This window comes from Tachypleus tridentatus, chromosome 2 (assembly GCF_004210375.1).
Source record: "Tachypleus tridentatus isolate NWPU-2018 chromosome 2, ASM421037v1, whole genome shotgun sequence".
Taxonomy (NCBI): domain Eukaryota; kingdom Metazoa; phylum Arthropoda; class Merostomata; order Xiphosura; family Limulidae; genus Tachypleus; species Tachypleus tridentatus.
The window spans coordinates 77,849,634-77,876,841 of record NC_134826.1 but is presented as its reverse complement, the minus strand read 5'-3'; the positions used below and the strand labels follow the sequence as shown (position 1 = coordinate 77,876,841).

The 27,208-nt window shown below is 34.2% G+C and overlaps 1 protein-coding gene across 3 annotated transcripts; it reads right to left on the bottom strand.

The window, feature by feature from the left end:
- Positions 1–618: 618 nt before the first annotated feature.
- On the bottom strand, positions 619–25,202 carry LOC143244292 (beta-1,4-galactosyltransferase galt-1-like). Of its 3 annotated transcripts, none has more exons than XM_076488681.1 (4): positions 24,892–25,202; positions 23,117–23,230; positions 4,858–4,946; positions 619–2,432 (listed from the first exon to the last, which is right to left on the bottom strand). In XM_076488681.1, exon 4 carries the CDS (start codon positions 2,409–2,411, stop codon positions 1,062–1,064), a length of 1,350 nt encoding a protein of 449 aa, XP_076344796.1. In that variant the 5' UTR covers positions 2,412–2,432; positions 4,858–4,946; positions 23,117–23,230; positions 24,892–25,202; the 3' UTR covers positions 619–1,061. The 3 variants fall into 3 exon arrangements, with proteins under 3 accessions (XP_076344796.1, XP_076344797.1, XP_076344795.1); XM_076488682.1 differs by lacking the exon at positions 4,858–4,946 and adding an exon at positions 24,564–24,617 and having other exon boundaries at positions 24,892–25,198; XM_076488680.1 differs by lacking the exon at positions 4,858–4,946 and having other exon boundaries at positions 24,892–25,191.
- Positions 25,203–27,208: the final 2,006 nt, after the last annotated feature.

The following is a 27,208-nucleotide window of genomic DNA, read 5'->3' as shown; positions in this document are numbered from 1 at the left end:
GATGTTCAGATCCCAGAGGAGGTAAACTAAAAGTACAGAACCTTCTCTGGGAGGCCCCCCTCACCACATAGAGAAATCCACCTCAAGGAGTTAAATATTGGACCAACATCAGCCAACTTCGAATAATTTAATACTCTTTCACTACTCAAATGATCTATAAAACATTAGCTAAAGTTCATAAAAAATCTAAGTTATTTTAAAACCGTAGGATAAAAGTTGACTGGTACAATGGATTTATCAATTTTTAGGTTTTACAACTTTTTTTTTACAATTTCAGAATTTAAAATGACATCTTTTACATTGATATTTCCCCATACATTAAGTGCTCTGGTTGAGGCATAATACCTGTATCTTCCATTGTAAAAACTGTATATAACAATTTAATAAATTAACCATTTCATAAGCTTTCTAGATCAGCTCTCCTCTATCATTTTTAAGAGATCCAATTCTCATCATAACGTTTTATTTACCCATAATACACCTAAAGAATTCCTTATTTTTATTTGTCCAGTTATACAAAAAAAGTTATTTATTAAACGTATTTTGTTAATTCTATAATATGCAATTATGAAATTGTGTAACTGTTTCGTAGGTCATATCACATATACTCGAAAGAAAGTCCTGTAGTCCACTTCTTTATTGCTTTGTATTTAATATTCAGTTAGTTATGTTCAAAAAGGTTTTAACATTATACACTATATTGTAATATTTGACAAAACAGTATAAAGTATCTATAAATGCTTTTAGTCTATAATAAAACATTAGAACAAAACTATAAGCATTATTGCATTAAAAATAGATGCCATAATATAGTAAGTAAAACCTTGGAATAAAAATTACAACAATAACATACAAATTGGTTTTATCAATTTGTGATAATGTTAATGGTTTAAGCTAAACGAGAAAGGAAAATTAGTATAAACTGCAATTATTCAATATATTAAAAACATTAAAAGTTTAAAGTTTGTACATCAATAACATTCTATATACTTTTTTTCTTAGAAACATAAGATTCTGATCAGCAAAAATGTTAACTGCATTCTGAAGCTTTAATTACTGAATTAGCTTTTAATGAACTTTATCCACCTTTGAAGAGCCTTTGAATTTAAAATTTCTTGTCTGTAGGTTAAAGCGGCTCGATTACTTACAGTCAAGGATGTATTTTTATTTTTACAAAATCTGATTCCTTCTCTGTAATGATGAATAAGTGCAGTTTTACTAGGAAAAAGATATATTTTGAAGCCTGGAAGATGTTTCAAAATGCAGTGAATTCCACCCATTTTAACCGTTTGGGGTCGAAGGATGTACTTCGAACGATCGCAATATGGCCATATCTTACTTTCATGCAACAGTTTGGTCTGGGTTATTAGATTGAGATTACTATTTTTATTTATGTTTATGGAATGATATTCAACACAAAAAAAAGTTTGTCGGAAAACATAACTACCCCACAGGAAGTGTGATTTGTTTGCGAGACGTTTGTCTACATCCTGCACTATTTTTTGCAAAGTTGTTTTATATTTTTTCTGTGGAACAATAAATTCATCCAAATCAACTATAACCAGTAAGTCATAGCTCATATGTCTGTATATGCAGTCTTGAATGGCAACCATTTGTCCCATTGCCCATATTGATCTCAGATCTTCCGGAAGATCCCAGGAATTTAGGGTAATGGAAATACCGTTTTTACGAAGCTGGGTTAGAAAAAAAAGTGTTGCATTTGTTATTCCAGCATTATAGAAAGAGAAATGTGATACTCCAATTGCCTGATAAAACGCTATGAATTCAGCGAGAGTTTGACTGATGTTTAAGTTTCCATATAGAGGTCGCATACATAGTGCTGTCGTATTAGTAAAATATACTTTGGTATCATAGGTGAATTTGCGAATAGGAATCCAAATGTTATTAATAATATTTTTGAATCTTAGAGTTACATAAAGAGAAGGCTTATCAAACAAAGGTTGACAGTAAAAGAGAATACCTGAAGCATATTTGTGATGATGTTCCTTTAATATTTCGAAGGTGGTGTTGGCTGCATACTCTTCTGATTGTGTGTCATTACTAAATACACAATTTATAGATGAAAGATTCTTGCTTTTTCGGACTCCAGCTGCCATCACAACCACGGAAGGTTTCTCAAGCCTATCTCTATCATCCCAGTATGCAGAGTATATATAAACATCTGTTGCAACTCTTTTCCAATTATCCATGTTACTGTGGGCGTCAATGAAAGAATCAATAACGCTAGTTAAAGGATTTGAAACCGGAACAGCATGACCAACTTGGGTCGAGTAACGGGCGTGTTCAGTCAAAGTATGACTAATTTCATTATGTTGAAGAAATATTACAGCTCCACCAGTAAACACAATAGCAAGAAACGATTTCCATCTGACAGAGATTTTATGGCTCATGGATTTGTAGAAAGTCGATTTCTATAAAACATGTGAAACAAAACATTACTATAACTGTATTATTATTACAAATGTTTAATTTTATTTTACATATAATGCGCGCGCACCCACACACACACACATTATATAAATGTATAAAAGGTATCAACATACCACTTATCCTATAAGCTAATAACATTCTCTTTAATACAAAAATAATGGCATAAAACTTTTCTAAACTCGATACATACACAGCATTATTGTAATGATAAAATTAACACAGCAGATTTCGTATATTTATTATCGTTTAAAACTACAAATGTTCTTGTTGTAAAAGGAATGTTAAAAACATCGCTACGTAGTTCTTCCTCCCTCACGAAATGTTACTCTTCCAATCTAATTCTTTGACCTTTACTGCAAATACATCATGGCCACTGTCATGATGCGAGAAATGATCCATAAAAATACCGAAATCACCTCTTCTATCTATTTTCGCCTATTTTACTCGACGCAAATCGAACCTATCAATATATCGCTCACTAACAGCTGAAGATTATACTTAAGTAAATGTATCCACTGTTAGTCAAGTTTCATCCAAATATAAAAATGCCATAATGCCGCTTAATAACACCATTCAAGTTACATAAGGACGAATTTTTATTTAAGTTTATTATAAAAAATATTAAGCTGTTGGATATACAACAGCTTAAGCTTAATGCGAGTGCTAAATTTAATTACTTTTGGAAGCAATAGTTCATCGCAAGTTTGTTTCCGTTACTGTGTACAAATCATAAGGTTTTGAAGTTCAATTGTGATTTGAAGTTTGCGTTATTACGTTATATTTCTAGAACTTTAAGATTTTATGTTGTTTTCATTGAGTATTATTACACCATAATATCTCAAAATGTGTAGAAAGTTATAGGCCTCAGTTAGTCTATAAATAAATGTGCAAGATGTAGTTTAAATGAGATGAAGTTAGTTAGTCAACAATATAAAGCTTTGGGTACAACTGTGGTGCTTAACTGTGTAATATACGTTTGTATACGTTTGACTTGTTTTAATATATTATTTTAAAAACATGTGGATTGTGGACTTTTTCTTTATTGTTGAAATTTATTGTCAGCATCTCAGACAACAATTAGCATTTAAGATATGATTAAAATTGTATATCTATACGAGATTTAAAAGCAAATAGAATAATATTCAACCTCAATTTTATTTAATTCGCTATCTGAGTAGATATTAAGAATTTTTAACTCCACGTTTTTGGAAAAAAAATGCGATTGATTTTACATAATATTTCAACATGCACCCAATAAATTTCAAAATATTTAAAATTTATTATTTTTTTTTATCACGCTTCTCTCCAGTAGCTCAGCGGTAAAAACAGATTTGGATAGTCCATTGTGTAACCGTTTCTTTAATAACAAACATTACCATGCAAGGAATGATAGATTCATAAAAGCAGCAATATTTGATAATTAAACGTACTTGGTAAAAATAACATGTAGTATATGTCAATATGAATAAAGTTAATATTTCTTAATTTACACATAGATTTCATCTACTAGTGAGTCTGAAGTAAGTTTACTGAATTATTACACTCAAAACTGGGGTTCATTTCTTTATGATAAACACGTCTTGGATAATTATTGTGTAGCTTAGCACTAAAACAATAACAACATACAAATTTTGGCATTTATGATCTTTAGGTAACATTAAGTACCAAATAAAATACGAAAAAAGTTTTATTTTTCCTCCAGTTATTTACCAAAAAATTAATGATAACCATTAAAACTCTAACAGTGTCAGTATGTCGTCACCAAAATTATTTGAGAGCTCACGTTTGGCAGCTAAGTCTACATTTTGGTACTTACTTGACACAGTTATGTGTCTCTTTAAAGTCAAGTATCATAAGTATTTTTAAAAGGCATTTAGATGCAAAAAAGTTGATCACTGTAAATAATTTCAAAATTTTAGTCTCGCCAAATTCATTTTTGTATCAAAATTTATTAAAATTATGTTTAATATTCGTTAAACCCAATTATATATACTTTATAGTTAGGTATTCACAAATTTTGACAATTCTATGCGGTCAGGTGTAGGTAACTTGTTGGCGATATATTTCAACAACAAATAGACATTACAAAATCCACTTGTTTTAAAATATATTGATTCTTACATCTAGTCTACAAGTGTAAGAAAAAAACTACAGCAATACAAGTTGTAAAGGACTTTCTGTAGCATAATTGTAATTATCATAACTCGCCAGGAAGACTAACAGGTAAGTTTAAAAACCATCATTAGTCACCTGCAGTTGGTCTATCCAGTCCTGGTTTCAAGTTATTTGAAGTTATGGCCATTTTCAGAAAGTAAAGTAATAAAAGTTTTAAAATACTTGTAGCAAAATTTTAATTATAACTCGCCAGGATGACTAACAGGTAGTTCAAACACCAGCGTTAGTTACCTGAAGTTGGCCTTTTCAGTCCTGGTTTCAAGTTATTTGACGTTACGGCCATTTTCTAATTTCAAGTCGAACTAGATGTACTTTGATTCCTAAAAGGGAATCACGTTAAAAAAGGTCTAATATATACATTAAAAACTTAAATACAATTAAAAAGATTAATGGTCTTTAAAAAAGTAAAAGCATTTCTAAGGTGGACAGCGTTATCATCGCCAATAACACTGTCTAAAGTTACGGATAAACTTTGGGGCACAACATGTTTAAAACGGTGCTGTCGTTGAGAGTCATAACGACAGCAAGACAGTAGAATGTGGCTTATTGTGACCTAAGTGTTACACAGACAGCATATTGGTGCATCAGTCCCAGATAAAAAACAATGAGTTAAAAAAACTGAACAATGGGTAGTCTAGTTAGAACTTTCTTCCTTACAGAAGCAAGGCGGCCAAAGTTCAATACAGAGTTTTATTTGGAAAAGCTTGTTTTCGTACTGCTCACTCCAAGTCGACTGTCAACTGGCACAGAGACGGGCCTTGAATACAGGACCATAGTTCATGTATAGAACAGGCACAGCAGTGAAAGTGCCAGAGCAGACAGATTTAGCTGCAGTGTCAGCGAGCTCGTTCCCACGAATACCAACGCGGCCCGGTATCCAGAAAAACTGGAGAGAAATAGATGTTAAAGATAAATGGCCCAGTCGATTTTGAATATTGGCGAGAATATGGTGTGAACTAAGGAGAAGCATTTCTAGGGCCAGTAGAGAACTGAGCGAGTCAGTATAAATAGTGCAGATTGAGTACTGCTTAGGTTCTATGTGATCCAGGGCAAGAGAAATGGCATACAGTTCAGCAGTAAACACAGAAGCTGGAGAGGAAATTCTGCACACAACCACTCAACCATAACAAAGCCCATACAGTCACCTGATTTCGAACCATCTGTATAAAAAGGAATGGAATGATGAATCGAGAGATGTTCAGCCAATAATAGATAGTATTTCCAATCAGGAGTGTTTGCTTTTCTCAGATGACTTGAAAGATAGATCACATTTGGGGTCTATAAGAAGCCATGGTTGCATGGGCTGACCAGTGGATACAGCAGTGTTATCCAAGGAAAGACCCAATTCATCCAACTGAACCTGGATACGAAGGCCTAAAGGAGCAATGGCAGATAATCTGTTCTGAAAAGTATGGCCCAACAAGGAAGGAAAACACAACACCAGGTGGGATGCTTTGGTAAGGAACGAAGTTTCAAAGCATATAGTAAAGACAGTTGCAAATGGAGGAGGTAAAAAGAAAGTTCATGTACAACTCAACATATCTCATGTTCGGCGACTGACATCAAATGTGAAAGTCGTCGACATAGATCCTGTTTGCAACAGTAAGAGGGAGTTGATCAGTGATGGAATTAATCTTTATACCGAAAAGTGTAATACTCAAAACAAGGGACTCCAAGTTCCTTTAGAAAAGAACAGGAAAGTGTCGAACCCACACGAACTTAGAATTGCCTGCCCACTAAAAAAATTTAATTAAAATGGGCAAATGGACACGTAACCCATACATATGTGTAGATCTTGCAAAATGCAATACCTCAATGTTGTATCATAAGTTTTCTAAATGTCAGAGTATTCATACAAGATGTTGTTGTTTGGGAAAGGCTTCTCTGATTGACGTTTCAAGTCGAATCAGGTGGTCAATGGTGGAGCGTTGTCGTCAGAGCCCTACTTGGTGGGCGATAGGAGGTTGTTTGATACGAGGAACCAAACGTGACGAGCATTAACCATCCTCTCTAAGAACTTACAGAAACAGCTCGTCAAAGTAATTGGATAGTAGTTTGAAGGAATCTTGGGATCCCTCCCAGACCTAGAGAAAAATAGGACAATAACCTGGAGCCAAGCATCAGACAAAACATTTTCCTGCCAGATCCGAAAAACAATCAGAAGAATAGCAAGAGAAACAGAAGATAGGTGATGCAGCATTTCATAGCGTACATCATCAGGTCCGACTGATGTACTGCCACTGATGAAGGGCCAGTTTGAGTTTCACCAGTGTAAAGGGATGATTGTAGCCATAAAGACAATCAGCTCGAAAGAAAAGAGGTGATTGCTCTGCTCGAGTTTTGACAAATAAAAAGGTGGAAAAAGAAGCAAAAGTGCTAGATACCTGGCAAAAGTTTTCACCTAAAGTATTGGCAATGCTCCGGGTATCAGCTATTTCCTGGCCATCAGACAGCAAGATCGAGAGGGGGATAGGATTATACTGCCCAGTGACCTTTCGAATTTTGTCCCATATGACTTTGGAACTCGTGGTAGAAGATATTGCTGGTTGTGAACTTAATCCAAGATTTCTTCTGGATTTGACATCTTACCCACCAAACCTGTGCATGAGCCTGCTGGAAAGCAATGCGGTGCAAGTGTGGGATACCTGTGAAAAGTATCCCAGGCCCGTTTTTGAGTATTCCATGCCATGTGGCAGGCAGAATTCCACTATGGACGAGGATATCGTGAAAAACGTGTCGAGGTTTTAGGAATACATTGAGCAGCTGCTTTTATAAGAGTCAGTTACTGCTGCTACACAGTCGTCTATTGATGGCTTACAAATGATGGCAAGATCAATTACTATGAGAGCAATGAAATAGGGCCGGTTTGCTTGATCCAACCTCCACCAGGACACGCGGGTCGGAAGACAACAAACATGGCCAATCTCTCTCAAAATTATAGGGAAATAATTATTGCCTCGTGGATTATTGTCAACCCTCCATGAAAAGTGGAAGAATAGAAGGAGCAAATTGAGGGATCAATAGCAGTAAAGGACCGACTAGGTGCATGAAAATAAGTAAAAGAACCACTATTGAAAAGAGAAAGGTTGCGATCAAAGAGCATACGCTCTACAGAGGGACCTTTCCCATCAATTTCAGCACTTCCCTAGAGGGGATGATGTCTGTTAACATCCCTCAGAACTAAGAAGGGAGATGGCAACTGTTCAATGAAAGCATCATGGTCTGATTCAACACAGGTCTCTCGAAGTGACAGGTAGAGAGAACAAACAGTGATGGTATGACCCAAGGAAACACGGATGGCTACGGCTTCCAAAGGTGTGTTGAGTGGCAAAGACAGGGTGAGCACATGCTGATAAGCCAACAGCGCCACCCCTCCATGCACTCGTCCATCACACAGCCTATCATTTCTGTACAAAGACCGTCGAAAGGGGACTGCATTGGCAGGTTTCAGAAATGTTTCATGCAAGGAAAGACATACAGAATGATAGGAAGCAACGAGTGTTTTGATGTCATCCAGATTAGAACGTAAACCTCGACAGTTCCATTGTATCAAGGTGGCCACTTTTATTCATGTGTAGACGAATTGGGTGGAGAGCCCTTCTGTTTACGACCTTGTCTTTTTTCTTTACTGTTTTTATACGAGGGAAGTATATCCACCTCCATGGATCCTGCCCTGGGTCAATTGGGCAGGTCTTTGCTGTTGGAAGAGGATTCCAGCGACTGAGGATATGAACGAATGATCGTTTTGAATCTTGAGGTGGGAGATAAAGACGTGCCCGAGGAAATGCCCGTAACCAAAATCAAAGGAAGTGGATCTTGGGATTTGCTGAAATGTATATTAGGGACAGAGATGGGTGTTGAAATTGATTCATCAACTTTTTAAACCATGGGGGTCAAAAACTTCATTTGGATTGAGAATGATTCTTTTGAAGGTACAGAGAAATCTGTCTGCACTCCCACTGTAGTAGTGGTACGAAGTGCAGCAGCATAGTCCGAGATGAAGTGGTGGACAGCAACTACCGAGTCTCAGGGTAAGTAATGTTTTGAATCGTTTTCAAACGCTGCACTTCTTTTTCTTCCAACCATTTATGGCAAGAACGAAAGTACGACGGGTGAAAGCCATTTCAACTGACGCAACGATAGCCCGTTTCACACTCATAAGCGTCGTGGTCCCTGCCACTGCAATGAACACATGACAAGGAACCATGATATGACGTCTTCGAGTGACTAAACCACTGACACTGGAAGCATCCGAGAGTTAAATATTTGGACATAAGTTATGGGATGATCTGATATATAATTGGAATTGAGAAGTTTAATACAAAATCCATTAATGGTCAATCCCAGTTGTTACCCTAAAGTCATAGCAAATACTGTCTGTGTTAACAGCTGTCAAATGTATTTGGGATATCCCAACAAACAAACTCGAAAGGCTGATTTTAAAACTAGCCAGCAACCATGGAAGGTCATTTCACTGTCTGTAGCCAGTTGTAGAAAGTCAGTTTCACAAGTACCCTTAAAAAGTTCTTAAAATTCATAAAGTAGAAATGAAATGAAACCACCCTAGTATTTCTACAATATACTACTCCTAATCTCCATCCATACAAAAGATATGAAATAATTCAAGACAGTAAATAGAATAATATTAAATAGCCCTACGTTAATAACTCACATGTAGTTCATACTTCCAACACACTCTCTTATGATCTGCTATCTTAGTGAGGATGTCATCATCATCATCACTTCGATCAAGCTTTTGAATAATTTGGACGCTATCAGAGGTTTTATAAGTAACAGTACTACAGGGTGTTCGGAAAGTCACTGTGCAGTTTTGTAATCAGTATTCATTCAGTCTATTTCAAGCCAGAAACTGATAGGGGTGTTTAGAAACAAAATAAGAAGGATCCAAGCCTGTATTGATGCCAACGGGGTTCACTTCAACATTGTTTATAATTGTCATTCATATTTACCTCCTGTATTCTATATTAAGACATGTCTGTTAATAAATATACAAGTGAACAGTGACTTTCCGAACACCCTGTATTTCATGGTAATTTGTTTTGTGTGATCCATTTTAATTTTTTATAAATATTGATTATTCTAGATTAATTTCTGCACATAGTTCTGTAGATTTAGTTTCAGTGTTTCAACTCACATTAATGCTCTTTGTCGTAATCAGTTTTTTGTTTTCTTTGTACAGTACTGTGCAAAAATGTTAGGAACAAGACAAAACTTAGACTTCAGGCTACTTTAAAAGAACAATGAAAGGAAAATCATAGGTGAAGCATACAAATTTTATTAATCTCAATATTTAGTACAATAGACACGATGTTGAAGTGCTTGAGTTCAGAAATTAATGTCTTGTGTGCCCCCTTTCGCTTTAATAAGTGGAAACAGCTTTTCAGGAATTATTGCAAATATTTAATCAAAGTGTCCATTATAATTTTACTTCAAATTTCTCTCCCACACAGTTTCCTTACAATAACTTGATTTATCGAGTCTCAGATCTGCTCAACCGAGTTGAAATCGGAGATTTATGGAAACCATTGCATCATTTGAATGACTCCAGCAGCTTCTTTCTTAGCTAAGTAATTTCTGCATAGTTTAGATGAATATGGTGGGTCATAATTCACTAGATATACCATGATGGATAAATATCTGATGGTACTTGTACTGGTCCATTATTCCATCTACTTTTGAAAACGTCTCCTGCCGCCTCAGCAGAAAAACACCCCCAAACTATCACACTGCCTCCCCCCATGCTTCATGGTAATCGCTATGCACTGAGGTAAGTATCTTTCATCTTTATTCTGATAGATGTACAATCTATGCTTTGTACCAAATATTGGCTATCTAACCAATATAAAAGCCAGTGCGAGTCACATCACGCTTGATTTCTCGAAGGAGAAGAAGTCACGAAGGCCAAAATGCATTTATCTAGATAAATTAGTTGATTATTGTCTGCCAATTACGATTTTAGTGACGGGGAAGAAGAGTTTAGTGAAACCATATTACGTGTATCGATACGCATCGATACGTGGCATAGGATCATCTAGCCTGGAGCCGAGTACATAACAGTTATCAGGAAAGTAAAAATATCAATTCAATTTTAAACTTCAGTCGTTTCTCATGCCATGCCATCGAGTTTGTTGACTTGCATTCAAACTTTTACTGAACTACTTTATGAATTTATGCCACTAAGTTTGGTATTAAAATTGAATATTATAAATTAGCTAATTTCTTAATATAATATAACTGACTTTTACCTATAATTATTCTATGAATACACCATGAATTCATTTGATAAATGATCTTAATTTTGATGGCTCAAAAGGAACTTACAGATGTTTGACTGCCTTAACTGCATTTTTCTACCTCTTTGTTGGTGAAGTTCGATTTTGCAGCAGTAATTTATTTCAGTTATTAATTGTGAGGTTATGGTATACTATGGGGTGGGGTGTTATACTTTCTCCATCATTTTTGACGAATTACATGCTAGTTCATAAAACAATTATTGGTAAAAATTAGATTAGTAACTTCCAATACACAAAACGTTTGTGCATGTTTCTAATAATACATTCCAACAATAGATTTTACATTATTACCAACAAAAGTATAACCAAATATTGCTGTCAGTAAATTTGTTATTATGAACAAAAGTACACAAGGCTATCTGTGCTCTGCTTGCCTCAAGTATCAAAAACCCTGTTTCTAGCAGTACAAGTCTGCAAGCATACCACTTTGCCGCTGGGGGCTGTTTAGTTTATGTACTGAAGGTTAAAATGACTAATACAGAAAACGGAGCATGAAATATTTTGATTTCTTAATTTAGTCTTCACTGATTTGTTGTTTGTTTGTTTGGTGTTTACTGGCGAAATATCAGTAAACCATCCTGATCTAAATAATTGTAAAAGCCTTTGAACATTTTATGAGGAGATCCACAAGCTTGCAGTATGGACATACAATATTCATACATCCAAGGTAATGGCAGTTCGGCAAGACACCTTGTCAGAGCAGACGGTAATGTGGTATTCTGTTTAGCACACTTGTCTCTGTATTGTTGACACCAATAACTAATGGAAAATGTAATCAATGAAAATGAGAAAAAGTAGAAATAACTGTTTGTTCAAAAAGTAATACAGTTATAATGGTAACCGTTTCAAAAAGTAGTTAAGAGAATAAATGTTCTTTTAATAAGGTTTTCCAAAGTAAAGTACACAAAAAATAATATTGTAGAAGTAGTTTGTATGTCAAACTGGTTTAAGATAAGATGAAAAGAAGAGATGTGTGGTTGGCTACTTCTTAGATATTGAAGAAAATACACGATATCATGTAGCATTACTACACAATAAACATTAACAGAGAATATAGAGAAAAAATACACTAACAAAGGCAATGTTTAAGAGTAGGGGGCAGGACTAAAAAGGGAGTATCTGAAAATTTAAGCTATTACAGATTTCTGAAAGTTATTTAACATTTATATGATGTTTTGTAGTAATTTCAATTAAATAACACAATAATAACTAGATACAGTAATTTTGGTACACAAGTCTTCACCACGAAAGAGGTAGAGAGAACAAAATGTTGGTGCAACCTAAGGAAACACAGATGGCTACAGCTTCTCAGAATGTATCGAGTGGCACAGACAAGGTAGGCATGTGCTGCTCAACCGACAGTTCCATCTCTTCACGTACTCTTCATCACACAAACATTACTGAAACCTGCCAGTACAGTCATATTTTGGCGGTTTTAAGGAATGTCTTCTAATAATCGATCAAGACCTTAATGTCATCCAGATACAGAGCAGAAATCTCGACCAAAGTGGTAATTTTTTCTTTTACAAAAGTGGAGAATCTTTCGATTTATGACCACATCATTATTCTTTAACAGAAGGAAGTCTATTGACAACCATGGATCCTATCTTGGGTGGAGCAGGCATGCTTCTTTCAGTAACACAATTCCAATGACTGAAAGCATGAATGAATAACTGTTCTACAAATTGAAGCCAAATAAGATGGACTCAAGCAGACACTTGAAGTAAGGCTAAACGAAATTGACCAAAGAAATGATGGGAATAGACAGGAGAAGACAAGAGCTTGTCAACTCATTTACACAGAGAGGGAAAAAGACATTCCAACTACAACACTAACAGTATAGACAACGCGAGCACACAAAAACAAATTATTTGAAAACACCTCGAAAATACTTTGTGTTAATGTCATTTGTTGTTTTTAAAGATACATTTATCTTCCTGGTCGCACCTTGACGGGCGCAATCGGAAGATAAGCACTCAATATAAAACTCAACTACTCAATAAATCATTAAGATAAATACAAGTCACCATTTAAAAGACAAAAACAAGGCCAAGGTTAAGCAATAATACAATACATACTAATAAACAAATAGCACACCACGATTGTACAAGCATCTAATGACAATATTCAATTAATCCCTTAAATCAGACGACATATGAGCTGCTTGCAAGGTAAGGGACATATTAATGTTTCTGAAAGAAGGAAAGACAGCAAACAGATCATAAAGCAATAGACTAATTAGCCTATCCAGCTGTATTGGAAAGCTTCCAAACAGAATCTTCAGTTCCATACTTTTGGCCTATCTTAAATTGACATCACAATTGTCAGAAATACAAAACAGATTTTGACGAAAACAAAAAGACAAATCACAGACCATCTGGTAAGAATTATAGAAACCATAGTAAACAGCTTTAAATGAAACCTATACACTGTTTTTGCTTTTTCGATGTTGAGAAACGTTTCAGCAGAGTATGGCACATATGTCCAAGATGAAACCACTGTGAGAAATTATTCATTAAGTTTACAAATTTCTATGCAACAAAAAGTGAGCACCTTCTCTTTATCCTACATACGTCATGTAACATATGGCCACCTACAAGTAAGCAACCTGACAAACACACACACATATATATATATACGTTAGTTTTATTTTAAAAATTTTTGTTTGTGTAAAAAGTAAGATTATTGATATATATTTTTCAATTAGTACCTATGGACATCATTGTAAAAACAAGACTATATATCCATAATTAATGAGAAAGAGTGAAATACTAGCTAGAAAAAATTAAAACATTCTGTTTCTACATCCATGGAAATTAATTGAAAAGGACCACTCTCATGTGCGATACTATACAAATAATGCACATACAGTGGTTGCATGATGTTAAAACGGATGCTCTTAGCTACTGGACCAAACAATATTGGAATTGGAGCATAATTTTGGGCTATATCTACTACATTCAAGTATAAAATCAATAGCTAAGAAGGAAGGTAGAAGTCCAGGGTGCACCTGATCCTCTCTAACCACATGGCCACACAACAATTGGTTTGGTTTGTTTGAATTTCGCGCAAAGCTACACGAGGACTATATGCGCTAGCCGTCCTTAATTTAGCAGTGTAAGACTAGAGGGAAGGCAGCTAGTCATTACCACCCACTGCCAACTCTTGGGTTATTCTTTTACCAATGAATAGTTGGATTGACCATGACTTTATAAAGCCCTCACGGCATGTGTGGTGTGATGGGGATTCGAACCCGCGACCCTCAGATTACGAGTCGAGTGCATTAACCACCTGGCCATGCCGCACCTACAAAACAACAATCAGAGCCATAGTGTAAACAGAGATTATAGGTTGCTTATTATAATTTATCTCATACAAGCCTCCGATTTTTTATGTTACGTACGTTACATACAATTTCAAATAGTCGGAAATTGTAATTTTAATTTACAAGTTAATTAACCCTTTCGGCGCTGAATAAAAAAAAAATTAATATATATTTTTGATACTTCAACTAATTACAGTATCAGTACTAAAAGCATGATATCTCAGCAATAACTCAACAAAAGTCCCTGAAATGTTCAGTGATTGCACCCAATACTATATATGTTAAATTCAATACATAAGGATAACAGGAATAAAGGAAGGCACCCTGATACACAACGAAGTGCCATGTAAGGCACAATAACTTATTATAAATTGTATACAATTTGTGCAGCAGCCCGTCGATAGTCTTTGTGATTATGATGTATCTCGTGGCATGATAAAAAGCACATGTGGAGATTGCACTGTTTGCAGAAATAATTAGTCTGCTTTCTTTTCCATCAGCTGTGTATCTATCGCTGCAAACAGTACAATCAGGTTTGTGTTTTTTTGTCGTCATATTGTCCAATACTATGTCTTTCCACCAAGCTCTGACTTTTATCAGTCTCTTTTGTCACTCTCTTCATCGTTAAAAATAATATTGATTACTTCTTTAGTGGTATAAGCTTTTCCTTTCAGCATTGTAACAACGTTGCAAGTATCAACAGAATATGCAAGGAAGGAGTCTTCTAAAACAATGAACAGTATGATATACACAGGCTAGAAAACAAAGAAATGACGGTTTAAAGAAATCTCTGGTTTAAATACCTGCTGGGAATCCCAAGTAATAAAGGAATACACGTGGTTCTAGCCTCAAGTGGGTCTACAGGCCTGTGTGACTATGATAATTAGCCACGAGGGTATGTTGTTTACAACTTTTCGACGAAGATCACCTGGTGCGCTGAGCTTTCAAGTCGACTGCGGTCGCCAACCGCGCCAAAAGGGTTAAATGTCGATATGTATTAAATTTACGGAACCTGCCAACGAGACTGATACACAGAATTTTCTTTCTTAAGACAAATATATCTCAGTATACAAACAACAGAACAGTTTCTACCTGGAACTTATTTTATGAATGATCCAGGGTCCACGAGATCGAAATTTACTTTTTTGTTCATACATAAATACATTTCACAAGACGAGAATGCTCTATTCTCAGCTGGCTTCACAACGCTTACAAACTAATTTTTACCGACGTAGAAACAATAACGTCAGAAATTAATTCACTGAAGTTTGTCTGCTAGAAACCGCGTTTCGATATTCATGATGGGCAGAGCACAGATAACCCTTTGTGTTGCTTTGTGCTTAATAACAAACGACAATGAATGGAGTAGTGTTTGCAATCTATAAAAGTTCCTTGTCACATTTTGTAGTTTTCGATTAAGTAGCGTATCACAATTGTAGCTTCCGAGATTTACTGATCATAGCGACCAAAAATATTCTATTTTGTCTCTCGGCGTGTCGGTTTATATACTTTAAGACGAGATTCTCGAATGTTTAACAATATTTGAAATTATTCTAGTGTTTTTCATAAACCATATACTGCCGATTCTCGATCTCGAGAATCTTCTATAAATTTATTGAACAGACGGGACTTGCGGAATACACATACAAGAATACACGTCACATGCAAACAAAAACATAGGTATTAAGATAAATGTATAACAGTAAATCAGTTACGTTACTGTTAGTTTTTTTTTTAGCTACACTGTGCTATTTGTGCTCTGCCCACCACGGGTATCGAAACCCGAATTTTAGCGTTGTAAGTCAGCAGATATACTGCTGAGCCACTGGGGGGCCCGTTACGTTACTGACAGTGTCTTGGACTAAGACTGAAAACAATTTTGTCCTTCAAATTTAAAGGAAAAACAACAATGGATAATTTCAATCTAATTCAAAAGCTCTGCCATCAAGTTTTATGGAATGACAACAGTGTTATTAAATCTACTGTACTCGAAATTTTCTGATTTTTTGTCCTAAGGACTGAGTTCAGTGGTTGAAATATTTCTTTAACAAGTAAAAAAGTATTTATTCCGAGGGTGGACGATTTTGACATGTTTGCAATGTCTAATTCAGCATTACATCCTGAATCTGGAAGAGACAAGTTTCAAACGACTATTCGTATGAGCTTTAATTATAAGCAATAATTATCACTAATGAAATATCACTAATTTTACAAAATAATAAGCAATTAAAATTTTCAAATAAATGGAAAATTGCATAAATTATAAGCCAACATACTTGTATACTGAAAACAAGTTAAAATTTCACCAAATAGTACGAAATGTGTTTAGTTTTAAATCGAATATTAGCAACTAAGCCATTTTCTATTATTAAAATGGCAAAAGTTATAGGTGATATTTATTAAAACTAATGTTTTCCTAATTTTGCTTTTTCATTTTCAAGAATTTTTGAAATTTGTTTGATAAGCTATTGTTACAAACTAAACATTTTGTATTTTAGTAGTACTGGAGACAGTTTAAGGATGTTGTACAATTCATTTTTTAGTGAATGATTTTTATTACAAATTTTGGTCTATTGGGTATATTCCTGTCATGATCAAAATTTAGAACAAAATCAAAATCCATCTTTTCATTAAACGTGGAATCCATGTCCTTTCACTGTTATGGAGTTTAGTGTTAGTATTTAAACAATTTATTTGTAGTTATACTAGAATAGAAAACAAACAAAAACGGCAAAGAAATAATAAAACGTTACTTGTAAAAATAAAACAAGAATACAATAAAAAAAATTCTGAAATGATAAAAAACATGAATGTTCAACTAAAGTAGACGTACACTACTGTGCAAATGAAAAAGTTAGATTTTAAGCTCTTTTAAAGAGTGTTTTCTTATAGCATAGTTACATCGAACTATCTGCTGTTTTCACCGAGGAGAATCGAAATCCTGATTTTAGCGTTATAAATCCGTAGATTTCAAAGCACAGAAGATAAATCACAGATAAAACATCAAAATTTTCTTAATCTTCAGATTTAGCAAAACAAACTCGGTAAAAGTGATTGAGTTCAGCAAACAGTTAATATTCTGCGTGCCTTTTTTGCTTTAACAAATGCAGAGTCTGTCTTTCAGGAATTGTTGAAACATATTTGATCAAGTTCCTTTTAGGATTTTACTCCAAATGTCTAACACATTCTGGTAAAGTTTTTCTAGAAGTAACGTTTGGTTTGTCAAACTTCTTGATTTATAAAATTGCAGATCTTCTTAACTGGGTTGAGATCAGAGCACTCTGAGGACTATTGCATCATTTGAATTACTCCAGAAGCTTATACATAGGTTGGATGAGTGTTTGGAGTTATCTTCTTAGTAGAGTCATTTACCAGTAATACACATACCGCTGAGAGAGAAGTATTTGATGGTACTTGGGCTGTTCCCTTATTCCATTTATTTTGCAAATGTATCCTGTTGCCTCAGCAGATAAACATCCCAAACTACCACACTACCTCTTCCATGCTTCATGGTAGGTGCTATGCATTGAGGTAGGTACCTTTTGCCTTTCTTCCTCTCGACAAACAGCATACACTTAACGAAATATCGCAAACTTGAACTTTTCCGTCCACAACACCCTTTTCCAATAATCAGGACTCCAGTTTTTATAGTTTCCAGCAAAGATCAATCTATTGACAATATTTAGAGATTGGAGTAAAGAAGTTTAACTGCTATACGACAAAATATTATATTCTTGTAGAGTTCTCTTGATACTATAGATTTAAACACCTTTCTGTCCCTTCGTACATGGTCGTTTATCTTGGCTTTTTTTTTTGTGTGTTTTTCTTATAGCAAAGCCACAAAGGGCTATCTGCTCAGCCCCCCCGAGGGGAATCGAACCCCTGATTTTAGAGTTGTAAATCCGGAGACATACCGCTGTACTAGCGGGGGGCGTTTATCTTTGCAGTCTTCTTTCTGTCCCAAAGGCTGCATAGACGGAGAAACTTAGTATTACTGAATTTAGGTGTTATACCACTTTATTTCCTACTTTTAAATTTACTTGTATCAGTCTCATGATCTAGGTTGTACTTGACAGTGCTTGGGGAACATTTCAAATCTGCAGCAATTTGTGGAGAGTCCAATCAACATCACACGAATCTTATGTGCATTCTCTGCTCTACTGACAATTCTTTATGATTTCTTGGACCCTGCCACGGCAATAGAGCTTAATATATAGTGTTAAACACTGTTTGTATGAAGGTGTAATTCTGGCATGCAATTAAATTTATTTCTTCTAGGATATATTGGACCATATGATAGCCCCTTTCTATCTTTTGTTATACATATTTTAAAAACTACATGAAGTACCATGACAGTTATTTAAGACCCTAAATTTGATCAGTATGTTAATTCAAGCAGAGCCCTTATGGCATATCCTTGATACGATATATGGGAATTCTAAAGAATGATAAGTGTTCTCACCCTAGCTCATTCACTTGTACATAGAGATCAGTAAAGCATTACCATAGTGTTGAAATTTATATTCTGTAATGGCAAGGAAGAATCAGCCCTATAAAATGGAAAGAATGACAAAATATTCTCTTGTCCTAACACTTTTGCACAGTACTGTAAGGCAGAGTTTGAAATGTGAAAGATCATGTTTGATGCAAAAATGTTAGGAGACTGCTGACCGATATTGCCATTAATAGTCTTCTGTGTTCCCAAAATATTTCAGTAAATTTGCAGCCTGTCTCACAAACTTGTGAAAAGATTGTAAAAACCACAAATTGTGCAGTTAGAGGACAGACTCAAATGGAGTTAAATCTGTAACTGAACATCAAGCAGATAAAATCTTTTAGAAGTTTTTATCGGTAAATAATTAACATTAGCGACAATTTTAAGGGAAGCAGTCTGTAAGGTTTCAATGTAAATTATACAGTGCAGCAGTAATTTAATATATTTCTGTCGTTAGAAAAATTGCATTCTTTTGAAAAATGCAGATGATTATTTTCCATAGTTTTTAATTTGACAACGTTTTCTAAAAGTTTATTGTAATATTTATTACTCCTTTAGTGTGGTTAGTTTTATTTGCTAATACCAGATACTTCAAAACAAAACAAAATAATCCAAAGCTTTCTTAATTCCACAAAACTGCAAAAAAATAATTTGTAGATGGGTTTTATGCGCACAAATTCCCTACCAAGATACTTTCCTGTACTTGAATCTGTTTTGGGCCTCTTTTGTAAAAAGTTAGCGAGGACATTGCATTTTGCCGAATACATGTTTCTGTTCTGACCACTACTACACCATTTCTTTGCCAACAGCTAACCCTCCAACCCAGCCCCACTAGTTCCACTAATAATTGTTTTGTTACACAGACCTCCAGATTGTAGAAGGAAAGAAACGTAGGTCGATACTGTAGAAACGAGTTTCTAAACAAATGAGCTAATACACGTTCATGTACACCAATCTCTAACTTCCTACTGTGAGAACCAGTGCACACTTATACCACCTCTTTCAGGACTTCATCCGCATACAAGTTCCGTGCCAGTAGCAAAGAGGTATGTCTACGAATTTAACCTAGAAATCAGATTTCGATGCCCGTTGTGGGCAGAGAACAGGTAGCTCTTTAGTAGCTTTGCGCTTAATTTATAAATAAATAAGTTTCGCATTTTCTAGGTTCAATTATAAAATTTCGTAATGAATCTTATTTTACGTCAATAACAGTACACACACAGCCTGCATTTGCATGCATATCTGACTGTCTAGTATCGTAACGTTAATAAAAATATTCAATAAAATTATCTGATTATTACATATTTCAGTCTGCATGACTGAAAACATTTATAATAAAATATAACACTGGGCACAGCATAGATTTGATATTATATTGAAGCTATTTTGTGTAATTTTTATCTATTGTTTTGCCTACTCATAAATAGCCTGATTTGATCCACTCAAAATATCTGGATCTACTCTTACCTAAAAAAACAAATAAAACTTTCTCTTAAATGTATTGCAAGGTTTCTTATTACTCTTATTTCCATGAAATTCCACAAGCTGTCTAGCATTTTACTGTCAAAATTGAAACATTATTTCACTAGTAGTAATGAAAATAGCAGATGCGCTGTACATTTCTATAACATGTGCAAGGTTAGTAATCACAGTTAATTGGTTGTTTAGTGTTCATTGGTGGAAAGCAAATGGGCTATCTGCGCCAAACAACCGGTATAAAGGTAAAATCATTAAATATGTAAAAATGAATCATTATAAAACAAAACGTAGTCCAATTTTTAAAAAAATCTTAGAGTTAAAAAGAACAATGATACTTAAAAATTCAAAAATACAACAGGTATGTTGGATAATGGATAAGTCTCGACCCACATTATGAAGCAATTTATATTAAAAAGTATCAGACCTCGTTTCATTTCTAGAAGTGGGTCAGTGATATCTCTACAAACTAGAATCAACAATTATTTTCCCATGGTGACACACTGCTTATAATGTTAATACTAGTATTGAATTTGTCAACTCGCAATGGCTGAAACATCTGTCATCTGATGTTAGTACAAGCGTAAATAGCACCTTTGTGCTCTCCAGTCTTTGTGTTATGGATTCTGGAGAATCTTTTGCCATAGAACTTTGTGGATTTCTAGCAGTAATCCAGGTTTTAAACTGCAGCTTGGGGATTACTAGCGATGGTACAGCACACTTTCCTGTACTTATACCTGTCACACAACTACCACAGGTTATGAGCATCTCTGTTGTACTCCTCAATCTGAGCTGATAAAGTTTCGTCATGCAATGCGGCAGGAGTGCTTATATTAGATCAGACTCATCGATTTACTTTTCCCAGTGCTCCTGAAGTAGTAAATTAGGCATCCATTTATTTAAAAAAAAATCCCACTGCATGGTCTCGTGTCAGGATATTGCTATGGATTTATTATTATATATTTAACATCGATATTTGTTTCATTTAACCTGTTCAGTACTGTAGACGAGATAACTCATCTGAGCCGATCGGTAACAGTGCCACGGACGAGTTAATTCTTTCTCAATAATACTTAACTTCAATGTCAGCACCATACATGCATTTGACCTACTTACAAATTGTTTCACTTTCGATCCAAAATGACGTCACGAAAAAGTTACAAAATGAAGAAGCATTAGAGTTGTATTGTAGCAGCTGAAATACTTGGCAGTGAACAGGTTAAATATGTATTTAGACACGCATGCAACTGATATTGTTAAATCTGTATAGCGAAATTCCCGCCTAGTTACCAAAATGGTAGAAAATTCTCAAGTATAAGATTCAACAATATACTATGCAAGTACTAGTTACTGCCAGTATTGTTGCCTTTGCTGAAATTTCTAGAAACTTTAATCTGAAGCTTATAAAATTAGCCAATATAACGCGCCAAGAGACCGTACATGTTATCGGTTTGCTACGACAGGTATGCCATAAATCTCAGAAGCAATCTGTGGTGCTACCCACATATCAATACATTGATTGAATTGTATGTAATTCTAGTTACCTAAAAAAACAGCTTCTTTACAGTAACTATACAGTTGAATGGAAAGTGTTAACGGCTGCATTCATCACGATGTAAGAGTCAACAAGAATTAACGCTTATTAATCGGGAAACTACAGATATTTGACCAGGAACGTTTATAGGTTTCAAACATTACAAACCATTTAACTTTAGCAGATAAGCATCGAAGGTTAGTGTTTATATGAAGACATAACTTCAGCGGTGAAAAACTGAAAAACTCGTTTGTAGTCAGCGAAGAGGCCGCTACCTCCCTGATAAATGAGTTGTGCCTATATCAACTCAATTCTAACTCGCTCGTCGTGAACCCTCGATAGGATATCAAGGAAGTTCCAGATCGGTTAGAAGACTCAATATTGTTTGCAAGTTTATAAAACTTTTCTATACAAGTTATTATTTATAATAACCATTATTACAAATTGTTTTATTGTTTGTATATTAAAATATATTTGTATTAAGAAAGAATATTCTGTGCATCACTTTTTTCACAGTAGGTGTCTCTGACTTGTTGGAAATAAATGGACAGCACACAATCCACGCATCTTAACACAATATATTCCAAACAAATCAAATTTATGTACAAAATTCGTTACATTACTGGTTATCATATTTGTATCCAGAGATTTAAATTATTATTTCATGTGTGTTAAAAGTCGACACAGACAGTTTCTATTACTTTAGAACAACTTTGACAAGACAAAGTACTCTCCTGTATCTCTGCCATTACAATATCAGTAGAAACGTACTTTGGATAATATCCATTATGGATAAACTACCAAAACACGCAATCTAACTTCGCTTTCTCTAACTTACTTCAGCTTCCGTACCTGCAGGTATTTATATCACGCGATAGAAAAATATAGAAATATCTAGCCCTCTAGCAACAGTACTAAACAAAACGAGAATAACGTTGCAGCTTCGAGTAAGTTGACGTCAGCAATATTTCAAAAACCTAGCACAAAAATCAAACATACACAATGAACACAGTTACGTAACGAATCTTGGCATAATTATTATTTTAAAGATATAATTAATCTTTACCTCTAGTTATGTAAATTTGATAGAAATGAATAAAAACCGTATAACTCAATGCCCTCAAGAACAGTCCACCTTTCGAAAGTGCTCGGGTTATAGGGTTTTTATTCTATTTATTTCTATTAAGACTTCTTGAACCTACGTGTTTTTCTAACAATGAATATTATGGAAATCAGTCATCATTGAATCACAAATAAACTACACATTAACTCTTAAACTAAAAACTATTGTACATTCAACAAGGGGCAATAGCCACCTGACATATCATACTATTAGTGGAACTTACCAATAAATTGCGTGGCTTAGAAAAATATGCAAAAACGAATAACAGCAGTATTACTGACTGGAATATTTCGTTTTGATGTTGACCTTCAATATCAACTTCAGTAAACTAAATTTGCTAGAAAATCGTAAAAAAGAATTATTTTACTTATCAAAAACAATGTTTGTCTTACTTTCACCGCATCAGTAATATATGCCTTAAGTTTTGTTTTCTCCAGAATATTTAATCACACAACTGAAAACTATAAGAATTTCATTGGATAAAAAAAAAAAACATTCTGTAGAAAAAATCGATATTAATATTTCTCACCGCTGTAATATTATTTACAGTAAAAACTTCTTGAAACGAATATGAAAAACAAGCTCGCCAGAAATATAATTAACTTTTGGCATTTATATTTGAACAATCAATGAAGTCTTCCTAGTTTACAAGTTAGAAATCTTAACAGGTTTTATTCAAAAATAGACTTTTATCATACAAACCTTTACATCGCTACTAGTTTATACTTACTACTTTATTCGATACTAAACGAGGATCAAGATTATACACAAGGAAATACAAATGTATTTTAAAAAGCCAGTAAATAATCTGGGAAAATCATTGAAAACAAAACTATTAATGAAATATTAAAAAAAATTACTTCATGATCACCGTATTAACTAACATTAATAAAATAACAAGACGAAATAATATTCAGAACAATTTTTTTTTTTTTTTTACGTTTCAATAGTCAACGAAGGTAAAATTTTTTTCTCAAGCTGACATTGGTATTAAAACTTTCAAATAAAGAACGGAACAACATTTCGACCTTCTTAAATCATCTTCAAGTTAAGAGTTTGCAATTGTATCTATAAACTAACGTTTCAGCTTATGGTTGTAAAGCGTGTAAAGTTACTGTTAGTTCTAAATAAAGTCTTTAGTTTTTTAACTCTCGTTCATGACAAACAAACGTGCATCGCCTGTATTTTAAGAACAATATGGGAGAACTATGTAAAAATACAATGGTTATCGTGTACCTAAACTGTTAAATATTATCGTATAAAATTAATTATTTTAAAAATATCAAGACTGCATTGATAGAGTTTTATATTTTATATATACGTACTAGAACTGGTGGTTTTGCTCAGTAGTAATTTACGATTAAGCAAATATATTACATTTATTTTATAATGATTACGAACTACATAATCAGAGTGGCATTTTAACATACAGGATGGCCAGTAAGTCCCTACCCATCCATATGTTATTATGTTATATTCAATTACACATGTATTATAAGTTTCTTTTTTTCAGAGAAATATAGCCGATGTAAGCCCATTTACACTTGAAGAGCGTATTGTGACAAGTACGTCGCATAATATTATGCAGCAAGAATGAGGAACAGCACAGATACACTGGATACATAAGATATATGGATGGGTAGGAACTTACGGGCCACCCTGTATATTACCTACACTACTGCACTCCAGCTTCCACTCAGACTCTGATTAGAACTTTGAAGCACCTGAAATATTATATTGAATAATTTAGGTTTCGCAATTTATAAGATTCTAAAAAAAACATTTTCTCGGAGCCAAGTTAAACACAGAAGTTATATGTGCTATATATAGTGACACTCAGAAAAAGTACACGACCTGTGTAGTACATTCTACTTCCATTCTGCCTTCACAGTTTATATTTAATTAAACACTAGTTATAACTTCTAATTTACCATCTGTTCACGTACTTAAACTAGTCTTATATTAAGACTTAAAAAAAATCTGTTTTTCTGAACTTACCTCAAAGTGAATTCCTCTAACAGATATTTCTAGGTGTTTGACTAGTGTTAAAAAAGGAAGAGTCTTTCTCCTTTATTACGTTCAGTCCAGGACAGAAATGATTATGGTTCCTTACAACACAAGAACGACTACACCCAACGATTTTACTCTTCAAAATGAAACACCCGTTCTCGTCAAATCGTTATCAGCGCACTACGAAACACTCAGACAGTCACCAGGTGATAAGTATTGATTGTCATGTACAATCATGTAAACAAAGGTACAGGTTTTTTTTTGCTAAACATTTGCGAACTCTTCACTGTCGTATTTATGCATTTTTGTAAATGCAGCAGTGATGTTACAAATATTAAACAACTGAACACTGTTTTCTCTTAACCAATTTGTGCATTGTTACTTTAATCTGATTAATTTCCGAACATTATGTTAACATTAGGTAACCAACATTTCTACATACTTGTTTAATTTTGTTAGCGCTGTGTCCATTCCCTATTTTCAATGCGTTTTATCTTCCCTTGATATTAAATAAACACGTTTTTCAGATTTTTAGAGCGCATGATGTAAACAGGTATATGTTAATTCATTAATTATTTTTTTATTGAATATGAAATAAGTTGGAGCAAAACTAAGTATAATATCTAAAAAGATTTAATAATGTTAGACATAAGACTAGTGGGGCCTAGCGCGTTAAGGCGTGCGCTTCGTAATCTGAGGGTCGCGGGTTCGCGCCCGAGTCGCGCCAAACATGCTCGCCCTCCCAGCCGTGGGGGCGTATAATGTCACGGTCAATCCCACTATTCGTTGGTAAAGAGTAGCCCAAGAGTTGGCGGTGGGTGGTGATGACTAGCTGCCTTCCCTCTAGCCTTACACTGCTAAATTAGGGACGGCTAGCACATATAGCCCTCGAGTTGCTTTGTGCGAAATTCCAAAACAAACAAAACATAAGACTAGTGGACTTAAGGGTTCGGTGTTTGCGATTAGGATTATCTTGTATTACTTTTAAAGTCCTGTATTTAAAGAAGTACTTTTGCAATAAAGATTCCAGTTCGACTACGAATTTGTGTGGCCCTATTCTAGTATTAAATAAAGTATACATTAATCTTCATAGACATAATTCATCTATTATTATATGTTGTTTTAGATATATTTTTTCCTGTTGCTAATGGTAATAATATTAGCATCAGAGGAATGTACATTTGATTATGCATGATGACATTTTTCAGTCATATAATTGTATTTAATAAATTATATTACTATAGGGTTACTCATCTGGTTAGAAAATATTCCAGTAAATACAGTTGCGAATTTGACTCCAAAAGGGTTCTAGTTTAAATTTAGTTCAACTATTACTACCACGAACCTAAGAGGATGTAGAACCATTGTATTCTTGTAACTATTTCCATTAATTCTGAATTAGTCGGTAAAATATAGATCACAATCTAATCTAATTATTGATAATGAAAGTGTTTTATTTCTACTTAAAGTTTACAAGTTAGGCTTAACTTCACAGCGTATGTATGTTTTCTTACAGCAAAGCCACATCGGACCCACCAAGAGGATTTTAACGTTGTAAATCCGTAGACTTACCGCTGTACTAGTGGGGATAACTTCACAGCAAAAGACAATACAACAATTTCAGTTGTTTATGTACACTTCCTACTTGGAGGTAGGTAATGATGACTAACTGCCTTCCCTATAATCTTACACTGCTAAACGTGTTTGTTCGTTTAACTTCATTTAGATGTAAATTATTTAATTTCTCTAAAATTTATTTTATATATGTGAATGGTCGCTGACTATGTCGCACCTTCCATTGCATTGTTCAAACTTTATGAAGTATAATAACCTTAACTAGACATATCAAGTTTAAACTATAATTTTATCCTAGCAAGCTGGTTGTACTAATTATATTGCTGCTAATGTAATAAAATGTAACAGCTAAAGATGTCTCACATGTCCTGTTCTTTTTTTTTTTTAATAATCATGTTAATGTGTTTTGGTTTATGGCTTGAATATTTTTGATTATAATATATACATATTACTATTTACTCATAAATGTTGAAATTTGAGTTATATTTCTTAAAACATAGAAAGTAAACGAGAAATACATTGAAAAACATTCATTTAATGTCGTATTCGTGTTACAAGACTACACTCATGCATACGTGTTATCCTAAGTCGGGTTTAGACTTTTGGGTAGGGTGTGCAGAGATAATAATTTTTGTAGGCTTCAAACATTAACTTTTGAAGAATAAAAAAAATTCAAATTACCGTATTATTGTTCTCAAGATGCATGTAATTTAGTAGGGTCTCTAAGTAA

Excerpts from the sequence above, each read along its gene's own strand:
- LOC143244292 (XM_076488681.1), bottom strand. The coding sequence starts at position 2,411 with ATGAGCCATAAAATCTCTGTCAGATGGAAATCGTTTCTTGCTATTGTG.